Source organism: Triturus cristatus, chromosome 3_1 (assembly GCF_964204655.1).
Source record: "Triturus cristatus chromosome 3_1, aTriCri1.1, whole genome shotgun sequence".
In the NCBI taxonomy this organism is placed as follows: Eukaryota; Metazoa; Chordata; class Amphibia; order Caudata; family Salamandridae; genus Triturus; species Triturus cristatus.
In genome coordinates, this window is record NC_140583.1 from 1,170,524,575 (window position 1) to 1,170,541,401 (window position 16,827).

The 16,827-nt window shown below is 44.1% G+C and overlaps 1 protein-coding gene across 4 annotated transcripts in view; it reads left to right on the forward strand.

Moving 5' to 3' along the window:
• HEPACAM (hepatic and glial cell adhesion molecule) overlaps positions 1–16,827 on the forward strand; it is a 1,886,975-nt gene that overhangs the window by 1,033,755 nt on the left and 836,393 nt on the right. For all 4 annotated transcript variants that reach the window (XM_085646093.1, XM_085646094.1, XM_085646095.1 and 1 more), the window contains one exon: positions 5,596–5,689. In XM_085646093.1, the coding sequence (XP_085502219.1) occupies positions 5,596–5,689 (94 nt within the window). The remainder of the gene's footprint in view (positions 1–5,595; positions 5,690–16,827) is intronic.

Genomic DNA, 16,827 nt, shown 5'->3' on the forward strand with positions numbered 1-16,827 from the left:
GCAGGTGACTAACTCCTTTACTCCAAGGGAGATTCTTCAGTCGTCCAGAGTCGTGCAGGCAGTCAAATTACTCGATTTCTTCTTAGCAGAAACTGGTCCAGATAAAATTCAAAGTCTTGTAGCAACGTATCCCATTTTATACCCACGGGAAAGGGTTGGACAAATTCAGGGGACCCTCCTAGGGGAGGGACAGGACAGAGGGGCGTCTACACCCATGTCCTTTGTCCAGTTTCATGCCAGAGCAGGAGCCAATGGATCCCAGAACTGGTTTGAGCTGGACTATGCACAGGGACACCAAATGTGCCCCCAGTGCAGACTTTCTGGCACTCTCAGAGGGCACCCACCCAGCCCCTGTGAGAGGATGCCTATTGTCATGCCTTCCTCTGCTCGAGCTTGGCACAGTAGCAGGAGAGCAGAATCAGGTCTGTGGCTGGCAGCATCCATTTTGTGCTGCCCGGGTCGAGAAAGCTGGTACCGGGTAGACCAGTGACCAACACATGTCCCCTTTGGAAGGGTGGAATCATACCTCCCACACCAGTTACTGATGTGGAGGTATGATTCCAAGGTGTTTGACACCAAACGCGACATGTTTCTAAGCAGCAGTTTTATAATTCGCATTTACCGCGAGGTTTTAATGCACATAGACCTATGTCTGGCTGCATCACAGACAACCCCGGAGAAAGGTCTCCAAAGGCTGCAGAGGGGCTCTGCTCATGCAGGGGCACCCTATTACGTAAAACCCAGCCCCTGCCTTTAGGATTGATAAGGCCTGCCATAGGGGTGACTGATAGGTTTTTAAGTGTAGGGATTTAGATAGATATAGTGAACCTATATCTAAGTAAGTGGTGCAAGCACCTGCTTACACCGGCTGCTGTAGGAGGCCTGTTGTGTCATTTTGAATGGTATCCAATAGGTGGCATAATACATGCTTCAGCCCATGTAAGGTCTCTGGGGTACCTATGCCCTGGGTAAATGGTGTAACATATACTAGGGACTGATAAGGGTACCCCAGTATCCAATCTGGAGTGTTCCTAAAGTACATATATAGCAATTTAAGAGAGAAAGCAGATAGACTGGGGTCCTGGATAGGAGGATCCCAGTCAGACTAGTCCAAAAACAGTTAGGCTTAGCAAAAAAGAGGGGGTAACCATAAGAAGCAGATACTACTTTCCTACACTCTATGCCTCGAGTGTACATACTGAGCAGGCCCCCAACACTTTGCTGGATAATATAGCATTCAGCACAGTATTAATACCCCCCATTCAATAAAACGTAGTGTGCTCATTAACAAAACTTAAATGGAGATTCGGACATCTGAACATTTACATCATTGAATCTCTTTTTAATCAAACCTTTTACCCCATGCCTCCACCGTTGCACTTACGGTTGCCCCTACCCTGCCCTTCCTCCACCTTCCTTTCCCCGCAAAGCAGCGGTGAGTGGTTTGCATTCCCACTCCTACCTGACATACTTAGCCCCCCCCCCCCATTAAGACTGGCACAGTGACCTTGTGTGAAGATCTTTTGGCCTTCCTCCTCCAGGCCAGCCAGGAAATGTGGAAAGAGAAAAGGTGAGGAAACAAAAGCAGAAAAAGATGAGAGAGAAAAGAGACCCAAATCCTAATTATGTAAAGCCATCAAAAAGAAACCCCAACCTAATCCCAGCGCTTAGGAGCTAAATAGAGAAAATACATATTGTAGGGCTATATCGCTCAATTATGACTTATTAGTAATCTACTGAAGAAGTTCCTGGGCCTCAGATACATTGCAGAATAAGTGAATTGCCCTTTTTCAAACACCTCCAATTTGCAATCATTGCCTGGTCACCCGGCACTTCAAAAAGATACAGCATTTTTACAAATTCCTTCCTCCGTTTGGCAGCTGATGTTGACATATCGGGAAAGATACCGCAGAGAGGCACCTCTGACAAAATTAACTGCCGTAGTTTAATAGCTTTAGATAGTACTTGTTCTTTCATGCAGACGTCTTCAAAGTTAAAAATCGTTCACAGGAATTTCTGATTTGGAGGCTGTTGAGCTGGGAAGCAGTGAGCTCTTGTCAATGTGAGATCCCCACAATGTTCTATGAAATCATGCATCTTAATGAAGGTATCGACCCATTTGAGTGTTTGCTGTCCATCCAAACATTCTGGGACTCCCACAATCCAGAGATTTGAGCAGCGCAAGTGGTTTTACAACTCCTCCAACTTAGACTATTGAGGAATTTTGCTTCTGAAATATTGCGACTTTCTATTGCATGATTGTCACTTGATCCTCGAACTGAGAAATCTGATCCTCCTCCCCTTTGAGCCTCTCCGGAATTTGAGCAACAGTCTCCTCTATTTTTGAGAGTCTAAGGTGTAGAGCTGCGATCTCCATTGTTTGTGAGGCTTTGAAATCCCTCATTTCTTCCAAGATGATATTAAGCATTGATTTAACGTCTCACTGCATCATAAGTGGTGGTCCCTCAGAGAGCATATCCTCTTGTGTCAAGTTCGAACCGGATTCATTCTGCACCTTGCTCCGTTGGGTAGTTTGCTAAATTTTTCCTATCGGGGATATGGCGAGTGTCTGTACCAATAGTTGTTCCAAAATGATGGGTGCAGACTCCAGAGAGAACGGGATAGCTGCCCGAGGAGATTGTAACTTCCCTGGCTATCTTGTATCTGATTTCTCTGGCAGCTTAGTGGCAGAATTCCCACCAGTGTACGGACCAGTTTCACCTTCGCGAACAGAGGGAAGTCCATAATTCCCTTTAACTTTGCAGTGCTGGGCTCCTGCTCCTCCCTCTCCTGTAGGATCTATGCGGGATTTTCTTGAAATCTGTACAGCTATCCTCAAGGGTGTCTTCAGTCTCATGATCTTCCCCTTAAGAATCGCTATGATCCTGTCCTTGAAGACAACTCAAGAAGAAGTGCAAGTGCAGGTGTTCATCAGTGTTACTGGACATTGAACACTCTTTACAAGACAAGGCTGTATGATTGGCGCGTACTTGTCACACATGTTTTTACTCTCAGAGTCGAAATTGATGCAGCCAGGTGGGTTACTGCACGTGATGGTTTCGAATGACTGCACATTTTTCTTTTCTTTCTTCCCCTCTCTCTTTCCCCTTTTTCCTCCCTTCTTTGCACACCCTAATTCCACTTTTGGGGGGGGGGGGGAAATTATGCATTTTAATAGGTTTCTCCTTTGGTGCAGGGTGCTGTATAACTGGGGACATTTTCCCTCTAAGGATGGCTAGTAATAATGAAAGCAACTTCTGGCCCTGATTTCTGGCCCCTCGCCAGTGACCCCAGACTGCGAACCAAATGGCTGCACTTACCCAACGATGGGAAACCTTGGTGGGCACTAGTGGGTGCTTCACGAGAGGTCCCGTGAACTCACCTACTCTCCTGACCTTTCCAGCAGTGAGTCCTTGAAATTGCAAAAACAGTTTTGTGCCCACCCTTCGCCTTCCTGCACAAAATGTAAGCAGCAGCAGGGGCGTTACAGGCAGTGAGAGCAGTAATAGAAGTAAAGGCAGTGAGGGCAGCGAAATCCTCACTTTTGTCATGCCGCCCGAAAATGTAGCCTTGGTTTTCTCCCCATCTATTGGAAATAATGACATGCCAAAGATGCCGCATGTAGCGGCGTGGCAGTGGAGATGGAGCAAGCTCAGCCAATCAGCCGCATTGCTGCTCCGGAGTCGATGTGATGTCCATTTCCGATGATTCCCATCACAGCTTCACAGTCCTTCCTCGCAGACAGTTCTGTCACTTTGTTTCTTGTCGGAATTCTTACTTAAAACTTTAAAAATCCAAGTCTCCGGTTCCCCTTCTTGATTGGTGTCATTTTGGCGTCATTCGGATTATAACATGTTACTCTGCTTTTCTAATTCAGTTTGCAATTGTTACTGTTTTGCATTTTGACTCTATAACGATTTTGGTACTGCATAAATACACATTGCCCTGAATTAGGCATGTTTGTTCTGTGCCATGGCTGGACAGATGTCTGGTATTGGACAGTACTGGGTTTTGGACATATGCCTCAGTGGCTCAACACTTTTTTCCAAATCAAATACATTTCCAGTTTTGAGAAGAGTTTAGAGGCCAGCACTTTACACTTGAAATGGTGCTTATACATCCGACCTCATGTTGTGATAATGTTTACAGTGCGCTGTTATGTTATGGTAAGTTGTGAGTGATTGTACAGTGCACTTATCACCTGAGGGGTACCCAGGATCGAGCCTATAGTTAAATAGTCAGGTCTTCAGTTTCTTGGGAACTCTAGCGGGGAGACGTGGGGAGGTCTTAATGTGGTGTGGACAGGCGTTCCAGGACTTGGCGGCAATGTGGGGGAAGGAGGGTCCTCCATATCTGCTCCCGCAGACTGAATGTATTTAATTTTCTCTGTGCTTACCACAAAAAGGCTGGTGTATGTCTGTGCAATGGCTATTGGAGTAAGTATAAATGTCATATGTATATAACAATGTCTTTGTGCTATTGTAGTAAAGGGTGAAACATTTTATTGATTATAGTCTTACTTCTGTGTCAGTGGAATGTCCCGGTTTATGATGTTGACAATCTAGTCACCCTACATAGCTACCAGAGTGCTGACTTCAGTTTAATTTAGTCTTTGATGGTTCACCCACTAAAAATAATAATCCAATTTCTTATACTAATCCACCTATGAACATATAACCAGACTGCAGACATCACAAGAATAAAATATATCTCCAATACCTAGTTTGACTGGTGTTTTTTAGTACTAGTCACCTATAATAATGTTTAAACTGCATATTTGTTGCGGTTGCTACCTGCATCTTGACTGTTTGCACTCAACTCTTGTTTAACTAATGTTTTGAATAACGGAAAGATGGTACACCTGTAACATGGTGTGGAGACGCACGACCTGATATAGTTCACCATATACATTAGGTAGTAATGGAAGTGGTATCAAGACAGGACCCTATATTGTTATCCAGTTGCTTCGTTTATCAGTTTCCTTAAACCATGGTAGGTGCAAATTGTTATGTGAACTTGTACAGTGCAACTAATCACATGTGAGGGTATCCAGGCACTGAGAAATGCTTCCTAAGAATGGTGCCAAATTTCTTTTGCAGAACTAAGCCATTTCTCTAATATCTAGTCCAAACAGCTGGCTTGTTAGCAGAAACCGGAAACAGTTGTAGAGCCTCATAGACCCTCATGCCCTACCATGCCAGAGGTGCTCGTATACTGTTACTTATGTAGACAGATCAGGGCACTCGCATGGGTGTACACTAGAAGTGGGGAGGGGGTAAATGACCCTCCTGGGCTTTGACAGCCATCGGGGTGCGTTTCACGTGACTAGAATTAAATCTGCAAGTGGTTCTAAGAACACTGCTTCATAATACTGTACTCTAAAATTTAAGTTAATTATTAGAAGAATCAGAACAAAATAAATACTTATAACAGAGAGAAGTACCTCAATTTCACACTTTTCTAAGGAAAAGTGTTCGTAATATGTAAGAACATTTGTTACGTAACAGTTTCTCTTTGATTTTAACAAACAACTGTATTAAGATTCTCTCTATGTGATAGTGAGCTTTAAACTTATTTTTTTCTCTCCGTTTTCAGGAAGGAGCTCCCTCTACATAATCCTCTCGACAGGAGGCATTTTTCTTCTTGTTACTTTGGTGACTGTATGCGCCTGTTGGAAACCCTCAAAGAAGTACGACTTTTTCAAATATCAGAGTTATATAATATAATTGATTTGATGCACATCCATGCAACGGTGAACCATAAATGAAAGAGTTTGATTGTGGCTTCTTTTTTTATCAGGGATTCATCATATTTCTATCTGAAATATTTCAGCGGCCTGTCACATATGTTCTAGGAGTCTGAAAGAATCATAATATATGAGGAAGAAAAACTGTTCAGATTCTACCCCAAAGCCATAGTTATAACTCAACATTATAAGCAACATTGGTCCCTCCAGGAAGGGTATATGAACAATAGGACACAGAGCTATAGTGACCCCTGTAATAATGTTCTCCCTAGTGGAGATACTGTACATTTAATGACTATAAAACAATTGAAGACCAAAAACACAATTATATACAGAATTCCGTGGGTCAAAGATGGAAGTCAGGAGAATTCCAGACCTCAGGCAATAAATGCACAAGGTGACATTGTGAAGAAATGCAAATAACAGACAGTCACAATTAAAAAGGCATCTTTTGCGCCACAAAAAAAAAAATCAGGTAAGACAGTTTGGACTCAAGAAGCAACGGTTGAGTTTCGATCCCCACTAGAAGGGGGGGGGGATCATCATCATTTTGTGACTTTCTTCCTTGACTCCCCTGTCCCTGATCCGCCATCTTAGTGATCTTTGACCTCTCCCTCTGTCCCAGCCGGGCGACCTTTCTATCGTCTCTCCGGGGCCATGGACCTACTCCTCGTTGTCGATCTTTTTAATATCTCTGGTCCCTCTCCAGTTTAGTTTCACTCTCACTTTCCTGTCCTTATCTGCCTTCCTTTCCCATTCTTTATGTTCTTCCCCCCTCTTCCTTCCCCTGCCCCCTGAACACCTGGCTGAACGATGGCAAGAAGTTCCTGCTCTGTAAATATGTAATATATAATTGTTCAAGCCTAATCGCTGTTAAAATGTAATCCTGAGTGAATTTGCAAATATATATATATATATATATATATCTCCAACCACTAGTACATGTAGTAGACCTTTGTACTTACTAGCATTTCTATGTGATTATAGAGCTTTTCTGTTTGTAACTCTTCCTTGAGTGACTTTACAACTTGCACATTTGCAATTTTTCCCTCCTTTCGCTCCACTTGTACATTTGCACTTTTTTGCTGTTTATATCCCTTATGTAACACATGTAATCCAAAGTCCTTATGTAACGCAACTGGTTCTTTTGTAAAGTGCTCTGACCCCTTCGGGTAATGTTCGTGCTATACAAAATCGCATTAAATAAATGAAATAAAAATAAAAATCAGGATATAAAGTATAATGCCCGAGTGATAGCCTATACATAGAGAAGAAAAAAAAAGGATGGGAGGGAAGAAAGAAAGTGGGAAAAAAGGGGGATGGGGGAAGAAAAGGGGGAGAAGTTTGATGGTTTCAAAATAAGTACACGTCGAAAATTTCCAATGTGAAGTGCTGAACTACCTCTGATAAGGGTGAAAAAACAAGGAGCTAAGTGTCACTATGTCGCACGGGTTTGAAGGCATTGTGGATCAATGGCAATTAGAAACAAGCATTTGCAATGCAATAGGTCTCGCATTTGCGAGAGTTTAAGCTATTGGCATTGTAAATGACAATGCATTTTTTAGCCATTTTGAAAAACAACATAAATAAAAGGCATTGTCATTTATAATGCCAATAGCTCAAACTCTCGCAAATGCGAGACCTGTTGCATTGCAAATGCTTGTTTCTGTATTGTTAAAAGGGGGAAGCTCATTCAGCTGTCCGTGATGCGCATAACCAGAAGGTAGGACTGTAGATGTTACCCAGGCGAATAATTGCATTTTAAACGCACCGTTTTTAAAAAAAAAATGTCTGGTGCCATGGTTTGGTTTAACGTGCTTTTTTAATTTTACACTAACTTAGTTTGAAAAAGGTAGAACCGGTTTTATTTTACGTGTTGCTTGAAGGATTTTTTAGCTGTTTAACCAATGATTGAGTGATATGCATTTATAAGAACTGACTTACTGGAGTTAATAATTTTATTGTACTATGCAAACCTGCCAGAGTCCTAATGTACATGTTATGCAAATACATCTTGCTCAAATCGGCACCGCTGTGTCACTCCATTTTGTAACTGTTGCAATCTTGCAATCTTCTTAGGTGCTTTTGTTGAACCAGGACTGTTTTGTTCACTTTATTGCTCAACATCATCATGTTCTGGAGTGTGTTGTGTTTCTAACCTACTTGGCAGAGAATAGCTGTGTCTGCCTCAAGCCATCATTTAAAAACCTAGATCTTTTGTTGACACGTTCTCAATTATATGATAAGAGGCATAATGCAGGCCCTGCGGCCAAGGAGAGCCCAATATCCTTCAAGGATTTAGGGGTGGGAGATGTGTTGGGGGGGTGATAATCCTTCACGGACCCACATTGAGCCCAACGCCAGTGAATATCTGTGAGAGATGGGAGACTCACGGGCACTCGTTACATTTGGAGGGTTAAGTAGATTGGCCTATCTATGTTGCTCAATTGTGGACAGTGATGTTTAACAAGGAATCTTACTGGTATGGAAAAGAACAGAATTTAATCTCTTTCGTGAATGCGTGTAAAAAAAAACACCACTCAAAGGCGTTGATACAACCTACTTATTTACATACATATTTATGCACCATCCACACGCCACAGCCAGGGCTTCAGTTCATTGGTATGCAAAGTCATACATCATCCATGCAGCCATAATTTCCTAGGGACTTCCCTGCTTTGAACAAAGTTCATAACACAATATTGTGTTTGATGGCATGAGCAGCAGTGTGAGATGTCGGTGGGGATTAAACAGAAAACACAGAGCCTCACTTCAAGGGGCTCTTAACCTCCATTCAAAGTTCCATCACCTCCTGCTGCTGCATTCAATAAGGTAAATCTGAGCTGTTCTGCAAGATAAGTCTCCCCTAAGTACTCTTGCTGCTGCATTTTTTTTTTCTGAGGTATAGAAACATAATGCGTATTTTTTACACTTTTCATTTCTGGTGTACTCGTACGGTGTTTTTTTAATTTACTCACCAGTTGCTGAATAATAATAAGATTTCTATTTATAGCTATGAAATTTGTACTAAAGTATGAAAAAAAAGCATTTCCGAAAAAGATTGGAAATCTACTTTGTCCCAAAATATGCTCATGTCAACTGCTGTTTTAGACTAACCCGCTTATGTGTATAGACATCTACTTTCCAATTTGAGACCCCATTTCCTGAATATTCCTAGAACGGAACTTTCACACAATTGAATTCACAAATAATGGCGGCGGATTGGATTTTGGTGGGGTCATGGGGGTTGACGTTATATATATATATATATATATATATATATATATCTGGGACGCGGCACCGCTTTAATGGGTGACCGAGCTCGTGCACCTAATTAAGGAATCAATGGGGAACAAATGGCTGCCAGGCACGGAGTTGATATCGCTGGTTTTGAAGCAGCGAGACATTGGAGATGCGCAGACACTCAGCCGTGGCATTTGATGTTGATTAATGGTGGTCAGCGAGACATGAAACGGGAATCACGGGAGCATGGGTCAGAGACGAACGTCTTGGTCCGTCTTATCACATCAAACCACCCTCTTTAAAAATCGGATGTGTTTGCTGCTAGGCCGTAGTTGTCCGATGCATTTTTATTGTTTTGAACAGTGCGAGTGAAGCGGAGTGTTCAGGGCAGTTTTCAAATGATATTTCTTTCTAATTTCCAGACAATTATGAAAAATATCACAATCCCTTCTCCCCGGCCATCACGCTGTGCATTTGAGACTCTTTTTCCTGTCTCTGAACTCTGTCGATCCATACTTTGATGAAGAGACTCTGGCCTGGGGTAGAATCGTGAAACTAGACCAGGTAAAATAAGTGATCTGCTTTTAATTGGACATTACAGCCTGCTGACAGGCAAACAAAGGAGGGTGAAGTTCGCAATGGAGAACCACAATGCACAGCGTGTAAACAAAATAAAGGCATGAACTGTTCCACAGTATGTCAGCAGAAAGCTCCGAACCCATTAATGCAGACAATCCCAGGAGAAATGTTCAAATCCTTTTAATACCGAAGAATAATAACAGCTGACCTGCATGTTTTGGAAAGCCTCGCAGGAACATGGCACACCAAAACCACATGCCTCATGAAAAGCAGCCTTGAGCCTGCTCCAGTGGACACAGCCAAACACAAGCGCTCGCCAGGCAGTCGCGGCACCCGCGCTTTACTTTTAACATTAAAAGTAAAGCGCGGGTGTCGCGATTATACCAAAAGTAAAGTAATACAAATAACATCTATTTGTTTACTTTTGGTATAATCGCGGCACCCGTGCTTTACTTTTAATGTTAAAAGTAAAGCGCAGGTTCAGTGATTATAACGTCATCGCGACCAGAAACCAACATTTGGATAATTAAGCACTGCTTGAAATTCTATCATTTTCAATTCCCTAATTTCTTCAAATGCAAATGACTCCATAAAAATAAAGCACGGTTATGATTACACATTGTAGATGTGTTTTGTCTTCATTTTAACCAAAACGTCTCGATAAACCCTCAGAAAATGTAGTTGCCAAACAAGAAATGTCATGCCAAAGTTACTTTAATGAAACTTTTCGTTACTATACGAGTGGCACGCTTTCATGCAATGTGGCGCGTTTTCAGTTAACAGAAATATTACTTCAGGGTGAGTGAATCTGTTTCTCAGAAGTGTATATTGCTCTGTGTGACTTGTAATCGCCACCTCGATGTTGCTCGTGTTGGTACAGAGAATGATTCAGCATTTACTGCATCCAATTCTGCTGAGTAACGACAGAAAGGGACCATATTCAAGCTGTGTGTGACCTAAAAAGCCATTAATCAAGCAGGATGGCTCTGTCTCCCTTCACGCCCAGGGAGGAGGGAGATGCGAGCAGAGCATCAAAGGGCTGGGTGAGAAGGGAGGGGGGAATGCAAGGGTCAAAGCGGCGAAAGTGAAAGTAATCGAGCAGAGCATCAAAGGGCTGGGTGAGAAGGGAGGGGGGAATGCAATGAGCAGAGGAGCAGCTGTGCACGTGCATGTGATCATCGTGCACTCAAGGTTTAGGCCATGCAAAACTGTGGGTAGCACTTTGAAAATCCCACATATAAAATGTCTCTTCGAGCCTTTGGCTCGCGAGACCTAAAAATATATTTGTGATTATGGCTGTACATTGTACAACGCTGTGAGGGTCGTGGCTAAAGGTCATGTTATGCACATAAGTGAAACAGCTAAAAAACTGACCTGTGAGAAAGTCAGAATCACAGGAGGGAGTGGGATGTAGTGGATGCTACCTGGGAGGACGCTGCAAGGCCAGAGGCCAGATAATTACAAGCCGATCTAGAGGGTAATTAGAAATTGAATGTAAACAGAGAGTCATGAGTAGGAACAATGGTGAGTCTTCCTAGGGCCCGCGGTGTTCAACTTACTGTGGAGTTAACAAATGCGAGGTGGGAGACTCAATCCGCCTTGGTAAATATATCCTAAATCGGAGCCCCGATCAGGGTAACAATGGTAGAAGGACTATGGGAGAAAATGGAAATTATCAGGTGGGACCGCCGCTGGTCAGAGGTGCAGGCTGACAACACGGGTGATGAGGTCAACGATGGGCCTTACTGTTGCGCGCAGTGGCTTTGAGGACCACCTCCTCAATGTACCTTCCTGTCATAAACAGGCCACTTGGATGCAATATGCCTTCTTTATACAATACCATGAATTATTTGAAATGCAATGAGTTCTAAAGTAAGGACCAGATTTACAAAAGTGTCACTAAGTGCAGCGCAGCACCCACATTTGCTGCGTTCTGTAACGGGAAGAGAGCAGAAAAGTGCCAGGTCTACCCCTCTCCCTTGCACCATCAGGCAGTTGAGCGCCATGCACACATATTTACACTATAGTGCAAAGTTATCTGCGAGAGTCTAGCTTATGTTTTGTACTTGATTGGTCTCCTTCCAGTACAAAAAATACTAAGACTAGCAAAATTTGAAAACTTTTCCTGTTTCGGATGAGTGTTGTACCAAATACCAACTCGCTTTGCATCAAGTCTGCATTATAAAACTTAAATAAACCAAACAAAAAACTTCCATAAATCTGGTCCTAATTATCAGATCAATATTTTCCTGCTCTGGAAACTTTACTTTTTAAACTCTACTGTGAAAGACGCGCACTGTATAAAATAAATCTGAGAAACGTTCCTTTTGGACAGCTTTGTGCTCTAGAAATACCATATGCATGCAAAAGTAGTGGTCTGCAACAATGTTACACTTTGCATTCAAATAAGCTTAACAACTTGTGGGGCTACTCCCATACTCCTGACTTACTGGGAGTTGCCTTACTTTAACGTAAAGAGCATTATCTGAAGCTGTTTAACATGGTTACCAGTGGCAAAAGACTGAAGAAGGCAATGGTTCAATGAAAAAGCATCAAAAGTGATGTGTCAACATGTAATTTTATTGATCTAAAAGCACACTTGGATGCATAGAGGCCAGGATACTGAACAATAGAACAGAAAAAAGTCCAAGACATTGTACAAGAGGTGAAGAAAATGCCAGAATACTATAAAAAAAAAAAAGGCTTAATGAAAACCAGCAACTTCGTTGTTTGTGTCTAGAATCAGAGATTTCTTTAGTACCATTCTAGCACTAGAAATCTTTGAGCCAATTTCCTTCTCATAGTTCTGTTGTCCAGTGATGGCCAGCCATTGGTTCTGCACAAAGACTTCTTAAACTCTGGAAAAAAATAATTAACCTACATCAGTATCATGTTACCACCACTATTTTAAGTTTTTAATAGGACTGGGCTGCCTTTAAAATGTTCCAATCCCATTATTTGATATAGTGTGCCTGATGAGATGTGGCTATGGTTACAAGGGTTCATAAGTTTAACATTAAGGGCACTCCGTCAAAATGGCACAGGTGAGAGCGAGTGTAGGATCTGCCTCTTATGTTGCCCCCACTTTTTTTTCTGATTGTTACACTGGTTTCTGGCTATAGTCTGGCTGGGACCCTGCTAATCAGGGCCCCAGCCTCTCTGTTCCCTCTAGACAACCTGGAGTGCATATTAGGTGCACTAGTGATTGGATACTGTGGTGCTTTATGAGTCCCTAGTATATGGTACCAAGGGCATAGGTACTTTACAGGCCTGCCAGGGGCTGAAGCATGTATTATGCCACCCCTGGGAAGCAGACTAAATCTGACACCACAGGCCTGCTACTGCAGCCTGGGTGAGGTGGTGCTAGCACCCCTCACTGAGATATAGGTTCACTATATCTCTCCCAGCACACACATATAAACCTATCAGTCACCCATAAGGCAGGCCCTATCAATCCTGAGGGCAGGGTGCTTGGTTTCCATGTGAGGGGGTGCCTCTGCCTGAGCAGGGCCCCTCTGCAGCTCTCAGAGTCCATTCTCCGGGGCGGTTTGTGAACGCGGTCAAACCATATACTCTTAAGTGTATTAGAACCTCGCGGTTAATGCTAACTTTGGAATGGCTGCATAAACACATGTCGTGTCTGGTGTCAAACGCTTTGGAATCATATCCCCACACCAGTGACTGGTGTGGGAGTATGATCCCACCCTGCTAGAGGGATAGACATGTACCTACTGTGGAAACGCGGTAGAATCCTGAAGAGCCCTGGCATCACAAAACGGATGCCACCTGTCAGACACAGGGCTGCCCTCCTGCTGATGACCGAAACTCGCAGTGGAGGAGGCCCAACAATAGGTATCTTGTCACAGGGAGGTGTGACCACCTCCCAGACAGGTTTTAGTGTATTGGGGCTGGGAGGGTACACTCCTAGAGTGCTTTGAAGTCCTGCACTGGGGGGGGGAGCAGTAGGCTCCTCTGTGCATACACCAGTTCAAACCATTTCAGGTTCTACCTGCCCCTGCTCTGGCAAGAAACTGGACAAAGGGAAGTGGGCGTAGCCACCCACTCCCCTGACCCTCCCATAGGTGGGGTCATAGAGCTAGTCCCTCCCTTCCTTTCAGTATAAATTAGGGAACCCTTTCCATTGCAAACTAGATACCCCTGGACGACACTCTGAAGATGAATTCCGGACCTTCGACGTTCCATTACCTCTGGAAGAAGGAAGAATACCCCTTGGAGTCAAGGAGTGACTCCCACTGCTTGGCAGGCACCAAATCTTGTAATCAACGGTCGCAAACTCCACCACTCCCGCCGGAGCCCGAAGTCCCTGCAGCCCAGGAAGAGGATTTCCTGACTTCTCCAAGGCCATCGTGAGTCCCCAGCAACGCTGAGGTAAGTGGACCCCACGAGTCACGAGGAACCGCAATCCCTGGGTACCGTGCACTATTTGAGTGCAACCCCTTCACAACGTTCTATCAACCTGTGCATTGGACCACGTGTGGTCCAAGCCTCTAGCAGGAATCCCTCCGCAGATCAGAGGCCTACCCCGTCCCGAGTGACCATTGGCCCCTGTTGAGTGAATCCTCCAGAGGCGTCTTCGCCATCCCTTGCCGGTTGGCTGGTGGGTCCCCAGAAGACTTTTCTACAGTTCCAAAGGGCTTCCCTGGTTGCTCCATGCCTGCCCTGACTTACCCTCGCTGAGTGAGTCCCTCAGACCTTGTTGGTCTGCACCGCTGACTTTTTATCCTTTCCACAAGACTTGCGGTTACCAAGACTTGTCAGCTACAATCTGGTCACCGACACCTCAGTAAGCTGCAGACTTCATGGGACATGCTGAATCCAGCACCTGGTTGTCATCGATGCCTCCTGGACCTCGTGGCTGAAGAGTCAAGACACCCGTGGATCACCTGAAGTCACCCGACAACTGTGGGCATCCATCTTCCTTGCCCCGGGCCACTGCCAAATGACTTTGAACCCTGTCCCCTCTGCTTTCAGGTCTTCCTTCTTCTGAATCCAGGCTTGGATTCCTGTCTTCACAAGCAGCAAGTCTTCATTGGCTCCCATTGAAAACGACGCTGTGACCCGACACCAAAAGACACCTATGCACCCGGCTTCCCTGGGTGAGGTAACTCCAGCACTACGGTGCTCCTGTGGGTGTTGGCTCTAGAACTACTTACCCTGTAAGTGACTTGCTTGTAGTCTCTCCCGAAGTATCCTTAAACTCTTAATTTCCAATTGCGACTTGCTCCATTGAAGTCAATAGGGATTCACGGCTGTGTTCTCACACTGCATGCGTCTCCCGCGGGTCCTTTACTTACCTGCCTTGGGTGGTTTTGTGAGGCCCCAGCGCTTCTGAAGGCCCTAGGCCTTGTCCCCTTGCAAGTCGTTATCTCGAAGTCTCTTTTTTAGTATATGGTCTGGTATGCCCCTAGGGCCCCAGCCATATTTGTGCTCAACTTATTATGAAATGTTGATTTGTGCATATATTCCTGACTTCTAATCTCATAAAGAGATCAGCAGAGAGTTGTTAGTAATAAATACACATATATTGGATATATATATATATACACACCTGTGCGGTGTCCTTTCATTTAGTAATTCATGAGATTATAAGGTAAAACAAGCTGCTTTACATTCCTCTAAAGACTTAGCCTGAAGGCTGCTCTCCACAGTTACCACTAGGATAGCTTTCTTTAAAGGTTGTCTTAAACCTACTACCATAAGAGTCGAATTGTACTGGTGCAAGGTGTCCACTTTAACTAGTGAACAGCATATACCAGGCCAACTTCTCACAGCGAGGCATTGATGAAGAGGGGGCGGTAGGTGGAGAAAGAAAATGTTCCTTTATGAACTTAAAAGTGAAGCAGCAAGTTGTGGATTCAGGACATCTGTTGGAGTTTCAGTAAGAGGACAGAAAAGGTTCATCCACAACAAAGGTATTTTAACTTTTGTGCAATGAGCCCTCCTGATGTAAAATGTTTTGAAGCTGGGCCCCCTCCAAAACTTTGTAGAAGACTTAGGGCAGCAGGAGTGTGCAGAGCTTGGAGTGGGCAGAGCTTGGAGCGGGGGTACTTTTCTGAGCCCAAAATCTGCAATAAATGAGAGAATTACAAAAGAAAAAACAACTGACAACAGAAATTGAACTCAAAACACCACCACATATAACTGGGGTGTTTAGCCCCCTCATGGTCCTGGTCCCTAATGCAATTGCACCTGCTGCACTACTGATAGTTCCAGCCCCAAGTAACAGGCTATCTTCTGCCTCCTTCACCCTATTTCTGGGGTACTTGAAAGAAAGATTGATTCAAGTACCGATGTAGAGGTTTTGAAACAAACATATGTGCACTGGTCATGTTCTCCATCAGTAGCGGCTGCCAGCTATTGGAGTGGTGTTGCGGGCAAACCGCTGCTAGGAACACAAAACACCCACACAAAATATACATCACAAAAGAAAAAAGCCACTTACCTGACTCCGCTCCTTGCTCCCAATCTTCTTTCCTGCAGCACAGGACCAGCTACTTCCTTAACCAATCCCGGCATTTCTCTCATACTGTGAGAGGCACCAGGAATGGATGGGCCATCCTGGCTGGACGCTCCTTTAGGCCTGTGCTTGGTCTCCACCAAGCTATCTAAGACAGCTGGGTGATAATCTTCAAAGTGCACGTCACTTTGACTGGCTCAAAATAGCTGGCCAAAGCGACATGCGCACGTTTTAGCATCCAGCCATCCACTGCTCCTGTCCTCTACTGCCAATCTTCAGCAGAGGACATACCTTGTATGTCTCTGGGCAGGCTGGCTGCTGCAGGGCATGAAATGGAAAAAATATAAAATGGTAATGAAATCTTTTCATTGGTCACTGTAGTTTTATTTTTCCAATGCAGCTTGCAGCAGGTGGGGGGGGGGGTTGACACACCCCCATCCAAGTGAAGAAACCGCCACTGTTCATCAGATGCTATCACACTTCCTCTGCAAACAGAAAGCAATCAATACCAGGTTTCATTTACAAAACCATCGTGGAGGCAGCCATGTTGAGCCTGACCTCCTTACAATATTCATATTTGGAATACAGTATAAGAAACAACCATACTAACCAAAAATCCAAATAAGAGCTTACAACTAAGTGCTAGGAACAGGGCTACTGATCAAATTATTGGCAGAGCTGATCAGGTCTAAATGAAAGCTGTGAGCACAGTATTTTGTAAGTGCAGTTTCCTATCACCCATTCATCCAGTTTGAGACCCTCACCTGGACCTACAGATTTT